Raw genomic sequence first — 22025 nt, 5'->3', positions numbered from 1 at the left:
CTATGGCTTTATTTGAGCCATTGATAAAGCTGTAGAATAGTAGACATCCTAGATCACCTGGCTTGTGGGTGACACTGAACCATTATTGACTCCTTTTAGAATTTTGAGCAGTTGGATTCATCAGGGATGGCTTCTTCAAAGAATTAAGTCTGTAAATAGGTACTGAGGGAAGAATAGCATTTGAATCAGTATAAAAGAAGGACAGAAGGAATTTTGAAAAGTATGATTCTTGCATTAAAAAAAAGATGGTATCAAAATACCATAGAGTGAGGATTCCTAGAAGAAGAAATGGGATTTTTCCTAAAGCAGCTCAGTTATCTACTACTTTCTCATTCATTTACTCATGCAATTGTTCAACATTCAATATGTTCAACAGTGAAGCTTATTAGTGGGATATGTATATACAGTTATACATGAGGTTTCTGACATCAATCAATAAATATTTTGTTTATTATGCTCCAGACATTATTGTAGGTCCTGGGAATGAAAATGCAAATGTGAACCAATTCTTTCTTTCAAGTAGAATATCTTCATGTAGTTTATTGCTAGGAGGAGTGATAGGTCATATACAAGGTATAAAACTGAGCCCAGTTAAGAAATGAGGTGATTTTACATAATCCCATGAGGTTCTAGCTAAAAAGGACACTTAAGTGTTCATACAATGATATTTTCCTGGAGGATCATCTGTCAATTTAAATTAGTTTCTTTGTTTGTTATAAAATACATATAAAATAGTGTCACTCTCATTAGTATTGAATTGCTTTGTCACTTCTTGGAACTCCAAGGTACGGGCAAAGGTTTTTACAAATGTGTTGAGAAAAAATGGTAAATGGAAGAAAAGATTTGCTTAGCTACTGAGATGAATAGTTAGAAATTATCTCTGGGCTTGTTCAACAGTTACTCCATAATTTCCTTCCTCTACCAACACATCCTTTATACTCTTGCCAGATTCATCTTTGGTCCACCCAAATCCAATCATTTTACTTGTCTACTCAAACTACCTCAAAGGTTTCCTATTGGCTCATGAATAAACTGCTTTCTTTTGTCAATACCAACTACTCCTATGGCTTCAATTATTACCACTTGAGTGCAGACAGTGCCAAAACTATATATATATATATGCAGCTCTGATTTCTAACCATGTGAACTCCAGTTGCACATTTCCAACTGTGCTTGGACATCTTTAGTTGAAGATCCCATAGGAATGTCAAAGTCAAAATTGAACGCATCATTTTTCTTTCCAAAATCTAGCCCTAGGATTAAGGATATTGGGGCAAAATGGTAACAGTAGAAATCTAATCTCTCTTCTGCATTGTCATTTTCCTCATCTGGGTATCAACAACCGTGCATACCTGAGAGCAAAAGTCTTTAATTGCATAGATATGTCAGAGATAAAGTCAGTCTCACAAAAAGGAAAGGTGATGTGAATTGAGGGCAAATTGTTGCTTGAAGTATATTATCATAAATTAAATTTCCTCAATGGAAGATATAGTGTTACACTTTTGTTCCATTGCTGAGAGTTTGAATAGAAGTCAGAACCAGTAGATGAGGCAGGAGAAAGAAGAGAGGATTTTCTGTAGGTGATGGTGGTAAAGATTGTTTTTCTCCCCAATACTTCCACCCTGACCTTGTTCAGAAGACCACTGAACTATACATTGTGAGCATCATTATTGTTCTATTCCAATAAAATGAAACAGAGAAAAATGTCACCCAGAAAGAAATCCTCTCTCTTACATTTTCTGGCTTTAATTTGTTACCAGAGGAAAAATCCTTCTGAACAGTTATGTCAGGGGCAATCAATCCAATATATAAAATGGCAGCTGGAAGCAAATGCTAGTAGCTGAGTTCGCCTTACAAATTGGCAGGTATCTATAAATGATTTAAGGAACACCAAGAAGTGCAAGACTTCCTTCTGTTTCATTGTCTCAATTTTTTTCATTTACCTATCCAACATTAAGCACCTACTATATTGGGTAAAGTTTAGATAAAGCATGATATCTGACTTTCTGTACCTTATATTTTAATAAAAGGATGATCCAAACATAAGTACTAGACTACACAATATAATAGGTACATTAGAGAATTTAAAATGTTTTGAGAAGGAAATCATTGATTACTGGTAGAATTAGAGAATACTTTGGAGAAGGAGTGGCATTGGAGCTTTAAAGGATAGATAGAACTATTCAATGAGCAAAGAAGGAAGAAAACAAATTCTTTGCTTATATTTTTATCCCCAGAGCTTAATATGGTACTTGGCACATAGCAAGTGATTAATTAATGTTCCTATCTACCTGACTGTCTTTCTGCATATTTATCTATTTGTTTTCAAGGAAAGAACATTGAATACATTTGGAAGAGCAGTGAGTAGTCCAGTCTGACTGGTTCATAAACTTACTAAAAGGGAAAAATAAATCTGGAAAGTGATAGTGGTGCCAGATTGTAGAGATCTTTAAAAGTCAAATTAGAACTTTTAAGCTTCTATCACTCCTTTGGAAGGTAGCTAATGGGCCTATAGAAATTGCCAATAAATTAAAAAAAAAACTCCTCCAGAAAGAAATTTTTCTCAAAATAAATCTGGACCATCTTTGATCCAACTACTCAAGGGAGTTTAGGCAGTGATCAGTCCCTTTAATCTTACATAAATTAAAGGCTATCAAGTTAACTTCTTTTTAGGAAAATCTAAGTGTAGTGAGGAGTCACTTGACCCATGACTCAAATTAGGGGTACTCATACATTTTAGTTTTGATCCTTAGAGTATGTGACAGTTGTTGTTCAGTTATTCAGCAGTGTTCAATTCTTCAAGACCCCTTGGTGTTATCTTGGCAAGGATACCATTTCCTTCTATAGCTTATTTTACAGATGAGGCAACTGAGGCAAACAGGGTTAAATGGCTTGCCCAAGGTCACATAAGTAGTGTCTGAGATCAGATTTGAACTCATCTTTCTAACTCCAAGTCTGGCATTCTACCTACTGTGCCACTTAGCTTCCCAGCGTTTCAAAAGGGAATAGGATTTCCATGCTGCTTTTAGTATTATTAGTGTTACCACAAAGAACCATTTCAGAATTCTTATATCCATATAGTTATAGCTCTGGTAGAGCTACATGAAAATAAAAAATAATAAAAAGATAAAAAATCTAATTTACAGCAACGGTTTTGACTTTCATCTTCATTCTCAGCTAGTCACACATGTATTCCAACAATATTTTAGCAGAGATGTTCACAAAAAAGCTAAAATGATTTTTATTTACTTTTAGTCTCTTTTTAGGAAAGAGGCTGGTGGTGCAATGGCCATGTTGGAGGCAGCTATAAGTGAGAAAGAAGAAGTAATGTTTTGGGTGATAGGCTGTGAAGCAAAAATACTTAGTGTGGCTATCTTTAATAATCAAACAATATGCATCTACTGTACACATATTATGGGCTAAGATTTTTTGTATGAGGAATCAGTGTATACACTTTGCAAGAGATGTGGGAACTTTGCAAAAATTGTCAATTTTAAAAATGTATTGATTGATTTTGTTCATTTTTCATATAACAAAGAAATCTTTGTTATACAGGGAGAGGAGAGGAGGAAGGATGTGAAAACAAAATATCAGTATGGGAATTTCTTTTTAAAAATTAGTGTCAGGTTCGATTCTTGCCTTTAAGGCATGCATGATCTAATGTAAAAATTCAAGACTAAATAGCATAAACCAATATGAGAATTATGTGAAGTAATAGATAAAATTTAGGTAGTTCACTGTGTGGTACAGAAAACAAGTGCAATAATAGTTACTTATTAAGAAAGGCTGAAATATTAAGGGAAGACTGAATGGAGAAATCATAATCTGTGTATAATCTTTCTGATATATTGTGGTAGTTGTTTTGCTAAAATATTATTTAAATATTTTATGTCAATATTCATTAGCATTGTCTATCATTTTCTTTCTCTGTTCTGATGCTGCCTGGTTTAGGTATAAAGTTCATATTTGTATCAGAGAAGGCAGGATCCCTTCATTTTCTGTTTTTTTTTTCAAACTTTTTTTGCAAAAATATTTCCATATTTATGGGATATTAGAATTAATTATATGCCAATAAAGTCAATAATTTAAATGAAATAGATGGATATTTACATAAAAATAGAAATTTTATGGATATTTACACAACAAAACCTAAACCTTTATAAAACACAAAATGCCCAGGTTAATAGAACAAAAATAGGGAATTTAAATAACTGAATTTCAGAAAAAGAAATGGAACAAATCCCAAATAAACTCCCCCAATCCCCCCAACCTAGGACCAGATAGAATTTAAAAGTGAATTGAATTACAGATTAAGGTGGCATAATCTGAAAATTTGGAAAAGTTGAGTGAAAAGTAATTTTTAGTGGGAAAAAGAACCTAAGTAAAGGGAATAACTAAAGTGAGTTTTTAGGACACTAAGTCCAGTCTGATTATAACATGCTTGGGCATGGGGGTTCCACCTTAAAGAGCAAGCTCTAGGACAGCAACCATATTTTCTACTTCTTTGAATCCCTAGTATAAAGCACAGAGCTTTGCACATAATAGACGACCTGCAACTCTTTATTAATGATGATGGTAAAGATTATTGTTATAGGTAAATGTGGCCAAATTGAGAGAACTTCAAAATTTGTTTAGAGGAATTAAAACCTATTGCAATAGAAAACACAGCACAATGGAGAAAGGTGTGAGTAATGGAGATGTGAGTTCTAGTCTCAGCTTGATCATTAGCTAACTGTATGATCTTGGGTAAATTACTTCACACCTTGAAGTTTTGGTTTTCTTCTCTATAAAATGAAGGTGTTAGACTATATTAGTAGTATCAAACTCAAGTAGACACAGGTGCCACTAATCCAAACTTAAGGATCTCAACAGGATGTATATTTTCTTAGAAAATTGCATATTGACATTATCGATGTCCCTTTGTATTTTTATTTTGTTAAATATATTCTAATTAGATTTTAACATAGTTCAGGCATCACTTGGAAGTATTGTGGACAGTAATGTATGGAAGGATGTTTGACATCTCTGGACTAACTATGGTTCCTGTTCTCTCAATCTAGGAAGCAGAGAAATATTAAAAGTTATTGTGCTTCACAAGGGCATGTTGCTGACTCAGCTTACCTAAAAGTACTGTCTATTATTCTTATTATAGTACATCATTATATGTCAGAAAATCTTAGACTCTTAAACTTAGAAGAGACCTTATGGTCAAATCCAACTTTTCTTTTGATGAAAGATTCTCTTCTCTAACAGGGTAGCCATACACACTCTGTTTGAATAATATTAGTAATGCAAAAATTCACTCCCTCAAAAGGTAGTCCATTTATCAGTCACTCTCCTTTGTGCTTCAATAAATGCCCAAATTGTTTGTGACTATTAGCTATTTTAATAATTTCTTTGCAAAAAGTGTGTGTGTGTTTTTATCCAGCTGACACAATCATTCATATAAAGATGTTTCGGCATAACTTAGTCCTCCTAGCTAGGACCCAGGAGAGAAACAGGACTGATAACTGCGTTGCTTTAGATTTTTCCTTTTAATCTTCTGAGTCATTCTGTCTTGTACCACGTGCAGTTTCCTGAAAGGTTGGCTCTATTCTGCAACATTTAGTGTTTGTATTCTCAGCTGAAAGGGATGTCTTGCGGGCTGAAAGAGATTGCTGTGTATAATCCAGGCAGAGACAGAGACAGAGTTGGGGGCAGGCAGAACTGCATTTTAATTCCCCGATGCTTCCTGCTCTTGAGGAGCCTGCTAATCAACTAGTTCCCTACATCTTGCCCTCAAAGCACTCCAATAAACAATCAAGCTCCTTTTTCCACTTCTTGGCCAGAGTAGACTGCAGTCCAGAGTAAACCTTATTCTCTATCAGGTTTCAGTTTCTAACTGGTGGGATTATTCCACTGAAAAGATGGGGATCTGAAGAATTAGCAACTATTTGTTTTGAAATTTTCTTTATAGAACAACTCGGCTGGAGTTTGTAGAGTAATGATTTTAAAAGCTGGTACAATTGTAAGGACAATACAGAATTTTTTTCTCCTTCAGCCCTGTAGAAATTCACTTCCTTTCTTCCTTTTGATTCTTGTTCCTACTATTCCAACTAGGTGAGATCTTTCCCAGCGTCATTCTCTCCTGGTGGTAGGCTCTCTACTGAAAGTGCTGTCCCACAGCACAGTGTCAAGGTCTCCTTTTCTTCATGGTTCACTGAAGGGAATTTAGTACTGCTTATTGCAGGGCTGCTTCCAATTGTTTGTCCCAGGTCCTCAAACTACTAATTATAACTCTGTTCCTTTTCTAGTTGAACTGCCTACTAGAAAACTCTAGCTTCTGTTATACTCATCTATACATCTCAGGGCAGCATCGTAGCTGAATGAATGCCATTTTGATTCAGATTGTAGAAATATGTGAAGTGGCTCAGTTGAGCTGTTTAATATCACTTTAATATTTGGGGACACAGTTCAATACTCAGTGACTCTAGCTGGAAACATATGACACTGGAGCAGAGGTGCTCTGTCTGCTTCCCCTAAAATTTTATGAACGTCAACTCAACTCAATCTGTAATACACATACACACATGTATTTATGGATGTATGTTTGGCTCTATCTAAATACCTACATATGCACATAGTATGCTAAACTTGGAGTTGGGAAGATCTGGGTTCAAATCCCATCCTCAGTCATTATTAGTTATGTGGCCATAGTTAAGTCACTCAATCTCTGAGAGTCTTAGCTTCTTTATTTACAAAATGAGTTCAGCAACACATGGTATTAGGATTAGGTATTAACTCACTGGGTTACGGTGAGGCTCAAACTGGAATGCATGAAAAGCACTTCATCAGTATTAAACTTTGAATCATGCTATATCTACTTTTATTTTTTTTAGCCACATTGTGGGCAATCTAAGAGGTCATTAGCAAGAGAGAGAGAGAAAGAGACTTGTTTATGTACTGGATGCAGCCTGAAATGTTTTGTTATAAATTTTTAAAAAATGTATCTGTCTGACACTTGTCTCCAAAGTGATATTCTTATGTATGGACTGAATTTTAATTCCAGATCTTTAGCTTTAGAAAGACCTATGGTCAGACCATGTTTTCTTTGTCTGAGCAGGCATCTCGAGGTGAATTTGACAAAAACACACATGGTACATCACTTCCATTTACTTCCTTAAACCACAAGAGATACCAAATCACTTTTTTTAGCATTGATTTTCTCAGATCAACGAGTCCTGCCATTTCCTAAAGCCTGGAAGTGCTTGTTTGGCTCTTGGTCAAATTGGGTTTCTAAATTCTGTATGTTGATCCCTTAATGTTACTTTGTAGATGACTCCTCAGTGCAGATCACACATGATAGCTATAAGGTAACTGCAAATAGTGACTTTGTTTCTCTTATTTCAGGATTTGTGGCACAACTGGTATTAGAGCTATCAATTAACGTCATCTTGTAGAAAATGGGGATAATAATAACACCTAACTCTCAGAGTTGTTGTGAGGAACACATGAAATAAAATGTGAAAAGTGCTTTGCAAAGTTTGAAGCACTATGTGAATTCTATATACTCTTTATTATCATCATCAATATTATTATTTTTAAAACTTTACTTTCTGTCTTAGAATTAATACCAAGGCAGAAGAATTGCAAGGGCTATGAAATGAGGGTTAAGTGACTTGCCTAGGGTCATACAGCCAGGAAGTGTCTGAGGCCAAATTTGGTCCCAGGACCACCCCCTCTCTAGGCTTGGCTCTCAATTCACTAAGCCACCTAGCTGCTCCTCATCAATATTACTATTATAGAATGGAATAGCTCTTTCTAGTTCACAGAACAACCTTAAGTCACTATCTAGCCAGTGGTATTGGGAAGAGAACATGCCTGAGAAATACTAAGGAGTGAATAAAAAAGGGTGTTTAAACAATTGCAGTCAGGGTTTTTCATCAAGACTCAACCCATATACAGTGAGATGGGAAAGTCGGTGTGTCATGCTAACAAGTCTATCTATTTACCATGGTCTATCTATGGATGATACTTCTGCGTGAAGTACCGATGGAGAAAAATACTTGATTATCTATTATTGGGAGTCACAGCTCTTTAAGACTGCCATGACCACAGAGGGTAGACTGGCTTCTGATCCTCTTTTGGTGGCAAGACAAGCTGCTCAAAGTCAAGCTGGGGAGTATTTATTTCCAAAGTTTAGTGGTGGTACTTTCAAATGTATTTAGCTATTCCTGGAGATGTGCTTGAATTTTGCCTCTGAAAGTAGTCTATTGGAAAGATCATAGACCCAGAACTTTCTACCTATATACAGTAGAGAGATCTTCTTCATCAGACTAACTAACTAAGACTAACTAGCAACTGAAAGGATCATGGATGTTCAATTAAGTCTTATTGAACATTGAAATTAAATTTATTTGAATTTATCAATTGATTACTTCATATGAGCTCAACACTGTGTTGGGGTACCAGATAATAGCAATGAGATCAGTTCACAACTTTGAAACAGTGATAATTTGAGTGGGGATATGACTTATACACTGATTATACATCAGGTACAAAATTGTGCATTACTGACAGTAATTATAGAAGGGAGAAAACAGAGGACTGGAGAAGTTAGAAAAGACTTTTGCTTAGCAGATTGGCTAACATAACAGCAAAGGAAAGTAATGAATGCTGGAGGGGATGTGGCAAAGTCAGGACATTAATTCATTGCTGGTGGAGTTGTGAATTGATCCAACCATTCTGGAGATCAATTTGGAACTATGCACAAAGGGTGATAAAAGACTGTCTGCCCTTTGACCCAGCCATAACACTGCTGGGTTTGTACCCCAAAGAGATCATAAGGAAAAAGACTTGTACAAGAATATTCATAGCTGAGCTCTTTGTGGTGGCAAAAAATTGGAAAATGAGGGGATGCCCTCCAAATTGTGGTATATGTTGGTGATGGAATAATATTGTGCTAAAAGGATTAATAAAGTGGAGGAATTCCATGGAGACTGGAATAACCTCCAGGAAGTGATGCAGAGTGAAAGGTGCAAAACCAGGAGAACATTGTACACAGAGACTGTGGTACAATTGAATGTAATGGACTTCTCCATTAGTGGCAATGCAGTGATCCTGAACAACCTGGAGGAACGTATGAGAAAGAGCACTATCCACATTCAGAGGAAAAACTGTGGGAGTAAAAACACCAAAGAAAATCAACTGTTTGATTGCATGGGTTGAGGGGGATTTGGCTGGGGATGTAGACTCTGAATGAACATCCTGGTGCAAATACCAACAATATGGAAATGAATTCTGATCAAAGACACATGTAATACTCAATGGAATTGAGCCTCGGCTACAGGAGGGGAGGGAGGAATAGAAAATGATTTTTTTAACCAGGGAATAATGTTTGAAATTGACAAAATTAATAAAAAAAAGAAATTGCTTTTGGAAAGGAATGAACTTTGACTAGACTTTTAAGGATGGATCATATTTAGAAACAATTGAAATAAAATATCCAGATTGAAGTGTTCTGGCTATTAAGATAGCTACCTGGCCATTATCATGGACTCAGTTCCCATGGCATTAAAATAAAAAAGCTAAATTGATCTTAATGTAGGTAAAATCTAAGAGTTAGGTCTCAGATTACATTCTGTTCCCTTTGACACTTTTAATAAGAAGATAAGCTGCTCAAACATCTTTAGAGGATTTGGGGGATGTTCATTTACAAAGTTACATTAGTGCTAGTTGCAAATGCATTTGATAATTTCTATGGATGTCTTGAAATCTTACCTCTGGAAGTAGTTCATGGGAGGACCATGGACTATGGTAAAAGATTATGGCTTAGTCTCTGACTTGATTGTTGGCTTTACAGTAATAATAACATCAAGTTCAGCATTTGAAAGTATGTAAAACATTTTCTTCAAGACAACCCAATAATGGAGGCAGTAAAAATATTAGAATCACAGGATCATAGATTTAGGACAAGAAAGAGTCTTGGAGGTCACTTAGTCCAACTCACTCAATTTACAAATGAGGAAGCTGGGATTCAGAGAAGTTAAAGAATGAGCTAAAGGTTACACTGCTAGTAAATACTTGAGGCTTAATTTAAAGCTGGCTTTCCTGACTCCAAGACCAACTTGTTTTCTAGAGGAAAAAGCACCATGGAGAGCCTTAGAGGTCAGGGAAAACATTTTTAAAATAGCAATTTAATGTCAGATATCAGCTGCTTTCTACCTTAGGTATGTTAGTTAGAGGAGAGATCTGGCATGCCTATGACAATTTGCAAGTGAAGGGTGCTGCTATTCCCAATTGAATGTAATCATGAGCAATTGGAGTCTCACCTGACTCACAAATCCATTTAAGGGGTGATATCCCTAGACAGAACCTTGCATTTACCCCAACTGCTGCTACTATTGTGATCTGGAAAAATTATTCCCTCTCTACTTCCTCCCTTCCCCTTGTCTCACTGCTGTCCAAACTGGCATTGCTTATTCTTTGGAATTACCCATTCTCTTTGAAACTGTTTATCCACTGTATGTATTTTACAATGGGTTTTCTCTTTACAAAAAGAGAAGCTGATTTTTATTGTCTTCTGACTGTTTGCTACAAAGAAGTGGACCATGCAATGGAGAAAGGAAAAGGAAACCCTTAGACCAATAGCTATAGACTTAACTAGGAGTCTCTATTGAAGCTCCAACTTTCTCTAGAGACAAAAAAGGGCTTTAAATGGAAGCTCCTTGAGGGAAGGAGTTGTCTTGGCTTTTGTATTATTCCTAGAACTTAGTACAGTGCTTAACAGATGTTTGTTCACTCACTCATTTGAAGGAAGGCAAATGGAAATGTTCACCAGAACTCTCCAGAATGACTGATCTATTCTATTATGATAATATATGTTATATGTAAACACTATACCTCTCTTGCCCTTTATCAACTTGGTACACAGTCCCTGCCCTCAAGGAATTTAAATTTGAATGGCAGAGACATGTACTAGGTATATTCAAAATACGTACAAAAAGTATATGGTAATAATCCCAAAGGAGAAGGCATTAGCAACTGGGGGACTAGCAAAGGTGTCCTACAGAAGGAAGTGGAGCAAAGTCTTTAGAGGAAGCCAGGGAAACTAAGAGGTAGAAGTGAAGGCACTAACATATGCCTCTGCTATTTACCGCAACGCTGATGTGGAAAACAATTTCAGAGTATCTTGGGCTTGTAACTTAACTTAACTTCTTTTGGCTTCCATTTCCTCAACTTCAAGATGAGAGATTGGACTAGATAATCTCAAATATCCCTTTCAGCTCTAAATCTATGGGTTTTGGAAGCAATAAGCAAAGGGTACAGGAGTGGACTCAGGTCTGTTAAGTCTAAGGAGGCAGTGTGGTATAGTGAGCAAAATGAAACAAAATAAAAATGGTCTCTGGGGTCTGAAGCCCTGAGTTAAAATCCCACTTCTGACATTACTTATGTGACCTTAGGCAATTTATCAAACTTAACATGGGTTGCAATTTCTTCAGTTGCAAAATGCGGGGGTTGGTAGAGATGGTCTCTGAAATCCTTGAGAGGTTCAATGGATAGAATGCTGGGCTTGGAATCAGGAAGACTTGAGTTCCAATCTGGTTTCAGAAACTTACTAGTTGTATAATTCTGGGCAAGTCACTTAACCTCTGACTCAATCTCCTCAATCATCATATGGGAACAATAATAGAACTTGATTCCTGGGGCTGCTGAGAAGGATCAAAAGAGATAATATCTTTAAACCATTTATCCAAGTGCCTGGCACATAGTAGGTGCTATATAAATGTGGCTCATCATCATTATTACCATTATCATTCCTTTTTAGCTCTACAGTAAAGATCCTAAATTAATTACTAGAAACTGCAGTTTGATAACTGAATTTTCACATCCCAAGCTAGAGGAAAAGCAAGACTCAAACCCTACTGAGAAAGTGCTGAGGGTCAGTGTTAATTCTGATCTAAATCAGTTCAGCTTGTGATATATAAACTATCAAGCAATAGTATCTCTACGCTTCCATGCCTGATCTACTTCCTTCCTAGAGTTCAATGTATAAACTGCAACTAGGGCAGAGCCACCAGAACGTTGTTCCAAGAAAGAAGATTGCAGGGGGCCAAGAGCACTCTTCAGTAGCCTACTTCCTATCCTGTCTTGTTCTGCTCCCAGCCTCTTCCCAGGGGTGTTTATCCTCTCTCTTGTATCTTAGAAAGCTCATGGTATCCTGGTGGGCTGTCTCTATTGATGGCCACATTTCCGATGATTGCTACATCTCAGTGCTGCCTCCCCCTCTCCTGACCCTAGCTGGGGGCAATGGTTAATTACAGTTCTGTATATATGGGCACTTGTAGTTAGGATGAGGTATAGAAGTGGCAGAAAAGGTTCCAGTGTGAGTGGGAATGGTTAGAATTCCTCTCATAAACCTTTCTAAATGAGCCTTAGAAATAAATTTATTCTCTACAGCATTTGAGATTTTGGCTCCAATCGAATCTTTTCACTGGAACTATAGAGATGGCTCTTAATCAGGATATCTTTGAAGAAAAGATTAATTTCAAATAAAAAACTATTATTATGATAACAAAAGAGATGACTTTAGGCATGCTCTGCTTTAGAGAAATTCTGTTGTTCAAAAAGTGTTAACCCTAACTTCCCAAAGAGATCAATGATAGAATAGGTAATAAGCCAGTGTCGAAACCCTTTGAAGGAAGTCTGTTCCTGAGAAGCTCATACTGACAAAGATAAAATAAAATGATTGGAATATTGGGATGAAAATATAATACTAATACGTGCTATAGGGAAAACATAAGGAAGCAAACCTCATTCTTGGATCATCTGGTGGTGTCATTTCCAGATAGTGGGTGGGCCCATTTAAACCGATGACATGTAAAGAAATGCTTGGATTTTCACATCCAGCCTAGGATACAAAAGGGAACAAGGAGACAGTAAGTAATAATTGAGACAGTACTTTTTTGCCTTGTAAAGCATTTTCCCATTTATTTCATGGGCTATATAAACCTATGGATACCAATTAGACATACCCAGAAAATTCAATTCTCCATAGAGATTGGCTGAAACACTCTATTTTGAAATATTTAACACTTGGCTGGAGGTTGAGAGATGGGAAAGAGGATTTGTTATTTTCCTTCCCAATTTGCCTTCTCTCTTCCTTCCTCTCTACAACACTTTCCCATTGTCTACCATCCATTTCCCTTATCATCTTCCCTAAGAAAGAAGAGGGAGAAATCAGAAATTAGGAAAGTGAGAAGGAGCAAAGATTACAGAGCAAAGCAGAAATTATTCAAGAATAGTTTTCACTGCACACAAGTGGGATGAAATTAAGGCCTTCCAAAAAAGATCTGGTACATTGTTCTGATTTGAGATCTGCTTATACGCCAAACATTGCCAGTTTGGTGGCGATGTGTACCCACCAAACATATTACAGGCCTGAAATACAATTGTTTTGGCCAGGAAAGAGAGAACAGAGGACACATAAGAAAGAACATAAGTGGGTGGCCCAGAGGATGAGCTCACCAAACTACTGGAAATATAAGGGTTCAGTGATATGCAAAAAGTATATTCCTGGTTCCTAAGTGTAAATCTTGGGTACAGTATAGAAATAAATCAAATATATTTTTCAACAAGGTGAGGAATCTTATTTTGAGGAGCAATTCTAGGAGAAGGGACTATAAAATGCTTTTGGCTAGGAAATGAAAAAGACCTTCTATTTAATCCACACATGTTTAGTTCTGAAGAATGCTAGAGCATAGTATATTTCATACCTAAGGGAATTTGCCCCTGGGTTTATCAGAAACTGAATGAAACACCTGAAATGAGGGGTCTCTACTTTTCTGATGCCTTTTCCCCCTAAGGTGTGAGAGGGAGTGATGTGATCATACATTCAGGGTCAAACTCATAGCCATATCAAAGAAGATTCATGCTCTATGTGCAAAGCAGAATTGCAGTAGCGCAAAAGAAACATGAAATTTGCAAATTTAGACATCTCCATTCTTAATGTTTATATAGGCTATTTGTGCCCAACCTGAGATACAGCCTTCTGAGCTTGTCTTAGTCTAATTAGTCAGTCAGCCACATTGCATAATGACCCCATCATGTGATGACGCCATTTTGTTCCTCTACGAAGTACACGAATCAACCAACCAAGTAGGGAGATATCCATGCTGTGTTTCTAACACCAAAGAGCTCTGATTGGTTGGAAGAAGTGGGGATGTTTAGTTCAGAGAAGAGAAGGACAGGGAGGACATGAGAATTCAAGTATCTGAAAGGTTATCAGGTGGAAGAGGGATGATGTTTCTTCTGCTCAGTTGAAGAGAACTGCATGAGGAAGAAATGATTTAAGAGGCAGAGAGGAAGATATAAATTTGGTATAGAGAAGATCTTCTTAACAGAACTCTCTAGAAGTCACATGGACGGTCCCCAGGAGACAGTGAGATCCTCTCAGCAGAGGTTTGCAAGCAAAGCCTAGATGTCTGCTTTGGTTGGATATTGTAGAGGGCATTTCTACCCAAGTAAGGAATGGGCACAGATGGTCTCTGAGCTTCTATGAAATGGCAATATCTCAGCACATTTCTTTCCTTCTTCCTACCATGCTTTGCTGTGGAAACGATCATATCTACCCTCTGGATGGTGGTGGTCACAACCATCAGTTGTGCACATAAGTATTTTTCCTTTGGTTTTGTGCAATGAACTGCCATTGTATATTATAATGGAAAGAATATTGAGTTGTGAGGCAGGAATTCTGAGTTCTGGTCCTAAGCCTGCTATTGATTTGCTATATAACTTGGAGTAAATTACTTAAGCTCTCAGGGTCTCAGTTTCCTCTTCTATAAGATGGGCTAGATGAATGATAAGATCCTTTTTAGCTCTGAATCCCATGAATATTCTATGATTCCTGACTAAAGGAGGAAAAAAAGGAGGGCAGAAAGCAGATGTAGTCACCAACTCAGAGGGAAAAACAGGTTTTTTTTTACTTTGTTCTGAAGTTTAGTTAAATGAATAATCCCAGTTTAGACAAATGAAAGAGGTAAATTTACCAACCATCAATTTGACTAAACAAAGATGGCAATTTAATGAGAAATAATTAATCTTTTCTCTGTTTACAGTAATGTTCATAAGCATCTCTGATTATCACATCTCCACATCTGAGTCAGCTGAGAGGAGAAAGACCTATGAATAATGTAAGTAATCAGTTCAGCAAAAGGAAAAGATAAGTGCTATTTCTCTTACCTTAGGGTAATGATAAGGCTTAACAGTGGGGTAGACAGAGCCAGTATAGGTGGGCAGGTCCATGATGGGCACTCGGGAGTCATTGATGGTGGCATAGGCTAACCTAGTCCCGTCCGGAGACCACCAGTGAGCAATGTGAGTCTTTAAAATCTCCTCTGGAAAAAAGGAGAGAAAGTAGAAAGTGGTGAATGGAAAACAGAGTAGAAATCAATCACATGCTATTACAAATAGTATGATATCCAAGAAACGGCATTAGCCCCACTTCTAGGTGGCATGGTAGATAGAGTGCTGGGCTTGGAGTTAGGAAGTCTTAAGTTCAAATCAAGTTTCAGACACTTTGCCCATCTGTGGAAATGTAGGCAAGCTAAGTTACTTGCCCAAGGTCATATTGCTAATAAGTGTCTGAAACTAGATTTGAACTCCCAACTCCAGGCTCAGGACCCTATCCACTGCTCTACCTAGCTGCCCCCTTTTTAATGTTAGCTTTTATTACATCCTCACAGGTCTAGTATTCTACTTCATGGATATCCAATAAGTGGGTGGAGGATAGCAATCACAGCACATACAAACTTTTATTTACCTGAAACATTTATTAAATGTCTTTTACACACTAGGCATTATGTTAGATGATAAAGAAACTAAGAAAAAGTGATATACTTTGCTTTTAAGGGACTAGCTTTCATTCTTCCAGAAGATATCCAGCCCCTAATATCTAATAGAGCCTTCAGAAAAATTCAGTTAAAGGATAGCTAGTAAGTGGCTCAGTGGATAAAAATGCCAGGCTTGGAGATGGGAGGTCATGGGCTCAAATCTGGCCTCCGAAACTTCCTAGCTGTGGGACCCTGGGCAAGTCACCTAACTCCAATTGTCTTGCCCTTACAATCTTCTACCTTGGAACCAATACTTGTATTAATTTTAAGATCGAAGGTAAGGGTTTAAACAAAATTCAGTCATGATAACTGATTTGGAGAATTGATTTTTGGAGGGTCTTAAATTCTAAGGAAGAAATAAGGTATTTCGTAATCACTAAATCACAGATTCTGAGGAAGAGATGGGGTAGAGTTCTGCTTTAAGTGGACTATCCCCAATAAACAAGATACACCATACATTTCAGCCTATAACCCTTCTAAAAACTATAGCCCTTCTATAAACTAAATTCAGCTACACAGGTAGCTGAATAGCATAATAGGTAAAGATCTAGATTTGCTATCAGGAAGCCCAGAATCCTGCCTTAGTTACTCACTGGCTATGTGACCCTGGGCATCAGAAAGACCTGGTCCAAATCCTGTCTCACATACTTAAGTGATACTTAAGCTATGTGATGCTCTCAACCTCAGTTTCCATATCTATAAAATAGGGATAATAAAAACATGTACCTTACAGCAGGATGGTTGTGAGGATCAAATGAGATAACACATATAAACTACTTTGCAAATTTCAAAAGTAGGTAAATGCTAATTATTATTATTATTATTATCATTAAGGATAATAACCAAAAGTAGTAACAACAAAGCTTTTGGAATATAGGATGAACTAGCATCCACTCTATATATTTGAACATTGTAAAATTAGAATCACTTGGAGTGGCCATTCAACTTTCCAAGCAGATTATCTTTTTTCTTTGAATCAATATCAGTTCTAAGGCAGAAGAGGCTAGGCAGAATGGCTAGGCATTTGGGCTTAAGTGACTTGTCCAGAGTCATGTAGCTTGGAGTATCAGAGGCCACATTTGAACCCAGGTCCTCCTTACTCCAGGAATGGCATTCTAACCACTATGCTGTCTAGCTGCCCTCCAAGCAGACTTTCAATAGAGCTGCTCACATGTGAAAAGTCTACAGACTGTAGAACAGAGGAAAATACAAATAAGGAAAAAAAGATCTAGAATTTCCCCATGTCTTTAGATGGTTGGGAAAGTGACTTTCAAGTACAAGCTTGGAAATGAGGTGCATTGAAAATGACTTTGTAGAGTTATCTAACCTATTCTCTTGGAACAGCGAATAATAGACATTCCAGCAGATGGTAGCTGGAAAAAAAATAGTCACCATTTGCAATGCAATGCAATTTGTTGGTGATTCTGCTCCATCCTGATGGCACTGTAAAGCTCAAATGAAATATAACTGAAAGCTTGCTTAAGTGATAGCTAGAAGTGAGTTGCATTCAAGGAAAGGTAGTGAATAGGGAAAAAATGGGCTGAGTGGAGAAGCATACTAATAAAGAATTATATCACAACATCCAACAGTAATGAGTTAATTCCTACCGAAATCATGAAAATTCAGAATAGAAGTCTGAAATGATGACTGTTCCGGAGTTCTTGAATAAACATGATTTTCAATTAAGTTAATGAGCCTTTTTGGTTGTGTGACCCTGAGCAAGTCATTTAACCCTGTTTGCTGCAGTTTCCTCATCTGTAAAATGAGCCCAAAAAGGAAAAAGCAAACTACTCTTGTACCTTTGCAAAGAAAACTCCAAAAGGGGTCATGAAGAGGCAGACACAACTGAAAGTGATGAAACATTAAGCCCTTTGTGAGCTCAGGGCCATCTACTTGGAAATGGAGGGGACACAAGACCATTCCCAAGACCACAAATGGTTAAACAATAATCTAATCTGCCTGGTTTGCAAAAACATAAATATCATGGTCCATAAAGGTGGATCTTCCTAGTTACCCATCAACCCTCAAATGAGAATCCACCAGTGATTGCAACTTTAACTAGAAACAGGGCCACTAAATCATATAAAAGGGTCTCCTGGGGGTCATATATTAATATTATTAATGTTTTATTATATTTTTATTTATTTTCTTAAATAATTTCTCGATTACATTTTACTCTGGTTCAGGATGCACTTGGGAGAGGTAAGGACTGCTTGTGGTCTGCAGGTGCTTGATACCTGTGTTTTACACAATTTACTTTTTTGGGGTTTCATTTTATGAGTTCCTTATTTGTATTTGTGTGTCATGGGTTACTTTGTAAGTTTGATGAAACCTAGAGATTCTGTTTCAGAAAAATGTTTTTAAAAGTAGAAAATAAAATAACAGATTACAAAGGAAACCAATTATGTTGAAATAATGGCCACAATATAAAAAAAATCCTGCAATCCAAGTTAAGAAACTTTGATTTAGAGTGATAATTAAAATTTAGAAGATGCTTTAAAGCTTGAAAAAATATTCATTTATATTATCTCATTTGAATCACACAAATACGGCGAGAGGTTACCTAAAAGTATCATTGTTTTAGTTTTGCAGATGAGAAAAAGTGGACTAAGAGAGATGAGATAATGTGTTCATGATCACATAGCTAATAAGCATCAAGGGCATAATTTGAATCTAGGACTTCATGATTCTAGGTCTAACATACTAATCACTACATGACATTACAAAGCAGGCATGGAGGAGGTCCTGGAGGAGGAAGCACAGAGTCATTAGGGTGGGCTGGAAGACATCATACCAAGTCACAAACTATTAGACTAATGAGTACTTGTTAGAATAGTCTTTGGGTTCTTCTAAGTCAGCTTTCTTCTTGAGACAACCCAAGGAAAGGAGATAATCAGATGCATATTAGAATATCACAGCTAGGAGGCACAGTGCTGGGCTTGGAGTCAGGAAGACTGATCTGAGTTCAAATTTGACACTTAAATAGCTGTGTAGCCCTGGGTGAGTCACTATAACCTATTTTTCTCAGTTACCTCATCTGTAAAATGAGCTAGAGAAGGACAGGCTAAACCACTTCAGTACCAAGAAAATCAGTACCAAATGGGATCATGAAGAGTTGGACACTACTGAACAACAACAACCAGAATCTTCTTAACCCCCCAGTTTCAGTATTTTTATTTGAGGTTTAAGAAAAAATTATCTATGACATTTTGAAGCATTTTAGACATGGAAGTCATGAGATGCTCAAACATTTTTATGTCAACAGCAAGAAGAGATTAACCTGTTGCTGTGTAATTCTAATACCATCCAGAAATGAGGATTTGGATTAAGTTCAGTGAGCATGGTTTCCATTTCTCAGAGAGTAGATATAAGAAATAGTTATTTCTATTTGAATTATATAAGGCAGTTTCCAATTCAATCCAATCCACAATAGTACAACTGCAACAAATCCATAGAGTGTTTGCATTTTTAAAAAAAGAGAAGATGAGAGAAGGCCATAAAAAGGGAGGAAAGGTAAAGTCATTATGGTGATTCAGCATGGCAGGCAGGATGTGCAGGGATTATTACTCCATAAGCCAGGGTTAGGAGGAGCTTACTCCCAAGAAGGTGGCCTCTGTTACAGTAGCGACAAATAAATAAATGACTTCCCTAGATGCCAGATTTTTGAGCCAAACAAACTGGACTAGTCTTGGTTATTTTCCTAAGTGATGGTTCTTTAACACACTGTTCCCTCTGCAGTGGTTGGTTTTTTCTCCTTTTCCTTATATTAGCAGCTCATTAAAGAGATAATTAAGTGTAAGAAACTTAGGGGGGAAAGAGTCCAGGCAAACGAATTCTTGACATTTTAGCATTAATTACGGATGTCTTTATTCTGCAAACATTTCTCCAGAATCTCCAACTTAATGAGGCAGTTTGCTTGAATGTGGCATGCCAAGTGGAGTTTTAGAGCATTTTTGTAGGGAGAAAAATCTATTCCTCTAGACAAATTTAATTGCCTGAACCCTCACCTTAGACCATAAAAAGAACATTCTGCCATTCTTGGAAGAATGATTAACTTGGGAAAACCCGAGGACATTCCTTCCCCTTACCTACACCTACCCTATCAGTAGTGCCCTCTTGGAGTTGAGGAGGAAAGTTACATCTAGAGATATTTGCTATAGAACACTGTTAGATTTCCCCTTAAAGAGACAGAAACATTATTGTAGCATCAGCCCATGGAAGTAGTTGTGCTGGTTTTCCTTGTGTTTTATCACTTTTAAAGGGGGCAAATTCCATACATTTGCCTATTCATGAAATCCTGCTGCCTCATAGCTGACGGGACTCCAAGGCCTTAATTATGGCCACCTGGATGAAAAATATGTCTTGGCATGAAGGCAGTATGGTACAACAGAAAGAACATAAAACTGAGTGATAGAACCCAAGTTCAAATCCCACATCTTCCACTAGCCACCTTTGTGAACTTGGGCATGCCCCTTTACCACTCTCTACCTTGGTTTTCCTTATGGGTAAAATGGGTTGGGTTTGGTTGGACCAGATGACCTTTAACGTATCTTCTATCTCTGAGCCAAATTAAAAGAAGTCAAATAGAAGAAAACTTGGAATCCCTATCCATTTATCTAGTTTGGAAAAGAAATCCAGTGTGCTACCACATCAAAACACTGTATAAAATGGGTACTCCTTGAGACTCTTTTGAGTGGCATCCCTGAAAAAATAATAGCTGTGATCTTTCCCGTGTCATCTTCCACTTTATTTCTAGTGCAAGTGATATGTGTCGTCTTTTACAACATGATACCCATGGGACTATGTACTGTATAATAATACATGTACAACTTAAACACAATACCTGCCATTTTAGGAAGTGAGGGGGTGGTAGGAAGGAGGGAGAGAACATGGATTGCAAAATGTTAGAAAATGGTTTCTGAAAATTGTATTGGCATATAATCTGGAAAAATAAAAATAGCTATTCTAAAAGGTATTTCTTTTTTAAATTATTTTTAAAATTTATTTATTTAATTAATTTAAAATATTCTTCCACGGTTACATGAATCGTATTTTTTCCCTCCTGCTCTTATCTGCCTCTCATAGCCAATGAGCAATTCCACTGGGTATTACATGTGTCATTGATCAAGACCTATTTCCATATTATTAATATTTGCACTAGGGTGATCATTTAGAGTCTACATTTCCAATCATATCCCCATCAAACCATGTGATCAAGCAAGTGTTTTTCTTCGGTGTTTCTCCTTCCACAGTTCTTTCTCTGAATGTGGATGGTGTTCCAAAAGGTGTTTCTTAATAGTCTTATTTTCCAGTGCATACCATTAAAACATAACTTTTGGTCTGAACTACCTATGTAACTGACAGTGGCTCTCCCTTCACTTCGGCTATGGAGACCTAAATCCAATACAACTTTTACCTGTGGATTTCATTACTGAGGATACTCACCTCAGCCCTCATTTGAGGTTTCTGAGATAAAAGGCTGCTTTTTCCTCAACTTCATAAAAAGCCATTATTAAGGTATAACCTAAAAGGCCATGTCTCATATTAGATCAGAAAACTTGAAGGAATTTGTCAGTGGTAGCTCTCAATGACATACCAAATTAAAAAAAAAGAATTCAGAGAATAGAAATTCTATATAGAGGAAAAGGAAATCTTCTGAAATAGAGAAACAGAAACAAAACTCCAACAAACCATGGATCATCACTGATAACTCATATAAAGACAATCACTTATCTAACTGAAGTCTGCTGTTGGAAAATCATACACTAGATTGTTTCAGTAAAGGAAACTGAGCTAACTAGATGAAACACCATGTTCTTTCCCTGAAATAGTGACAGAATGATTGTGTGGAAGAACTCTGATTTCAGAGCCAGACGACCTAGATGCAGGATCAGGCACTAACATATGGAGCCCAGACAGATCACATAAATTCTCTCTATGCCACATTTTTTTTTCTGTGAGATGGAGATAATAATACCCACATTAACTATTTCACATGATTGTTATGAGGAAATGTTTTATAAACATTTCATCATTCCACTGAATTATTATTACTTTTCAATGTGAAGATGCATAGACAAAATGCTTTGGAACAATGGTCCTCAGAAATCTTACTCATTAATCAGAAATCTAAAGAGCCTTTGTTTATGAGCTATA

The 22025-nt window shown here is 36.9% G+C and overlaps 1 protein-coding gene across 4 annotated transcripts in view; it reads right to left on the bottom strand.

Annotated features, from left to right (window-relative positions):
* DPP6 (dipeptidyl peptidase like 6) overlaps nt 1–22025 on the bottom strand; it is a 1262248-nt gene that overhangs the window by 174055 nt on the left and 1066168 nt on the right. For all 4 annotated transcript variants that reach the window (XM_007504650.3, XM_001364425.4, XM_007504651.3 and 1 more), the window contains exons 9-10: nt 15220–15374; nt 12792–12889 (exon numbers count right to left, since the gene is read on the bottom strand). In XM_007504650.3, the coding sequence (XP_007504712.1) occupies nt 12792–12889; nt 15220–15374 (253 nt within the window). The remainder of the gene's footprint in view (nt 1–12791; nt 12890–15219; nt 15375–22025) is intronic.

Source organism: Monodelphis domestica, chromosome 5 (assembly GCF_027887165.1).
Source record: "Monodelphis domestica isolate mMonDom1 chromosome 5, mMonDom1.pri, whole genome shotgun sequence".
Taxonomy (NCBI): Eukaryota; Metazoa; Chordata; class Mammalia; order Didelphimorphia; family Didelphidae; genus Monodelphis; species Monodelphis domestica.
This window is presented reverse-complemented; position numbering and strand designations above follow the sequence as displayed.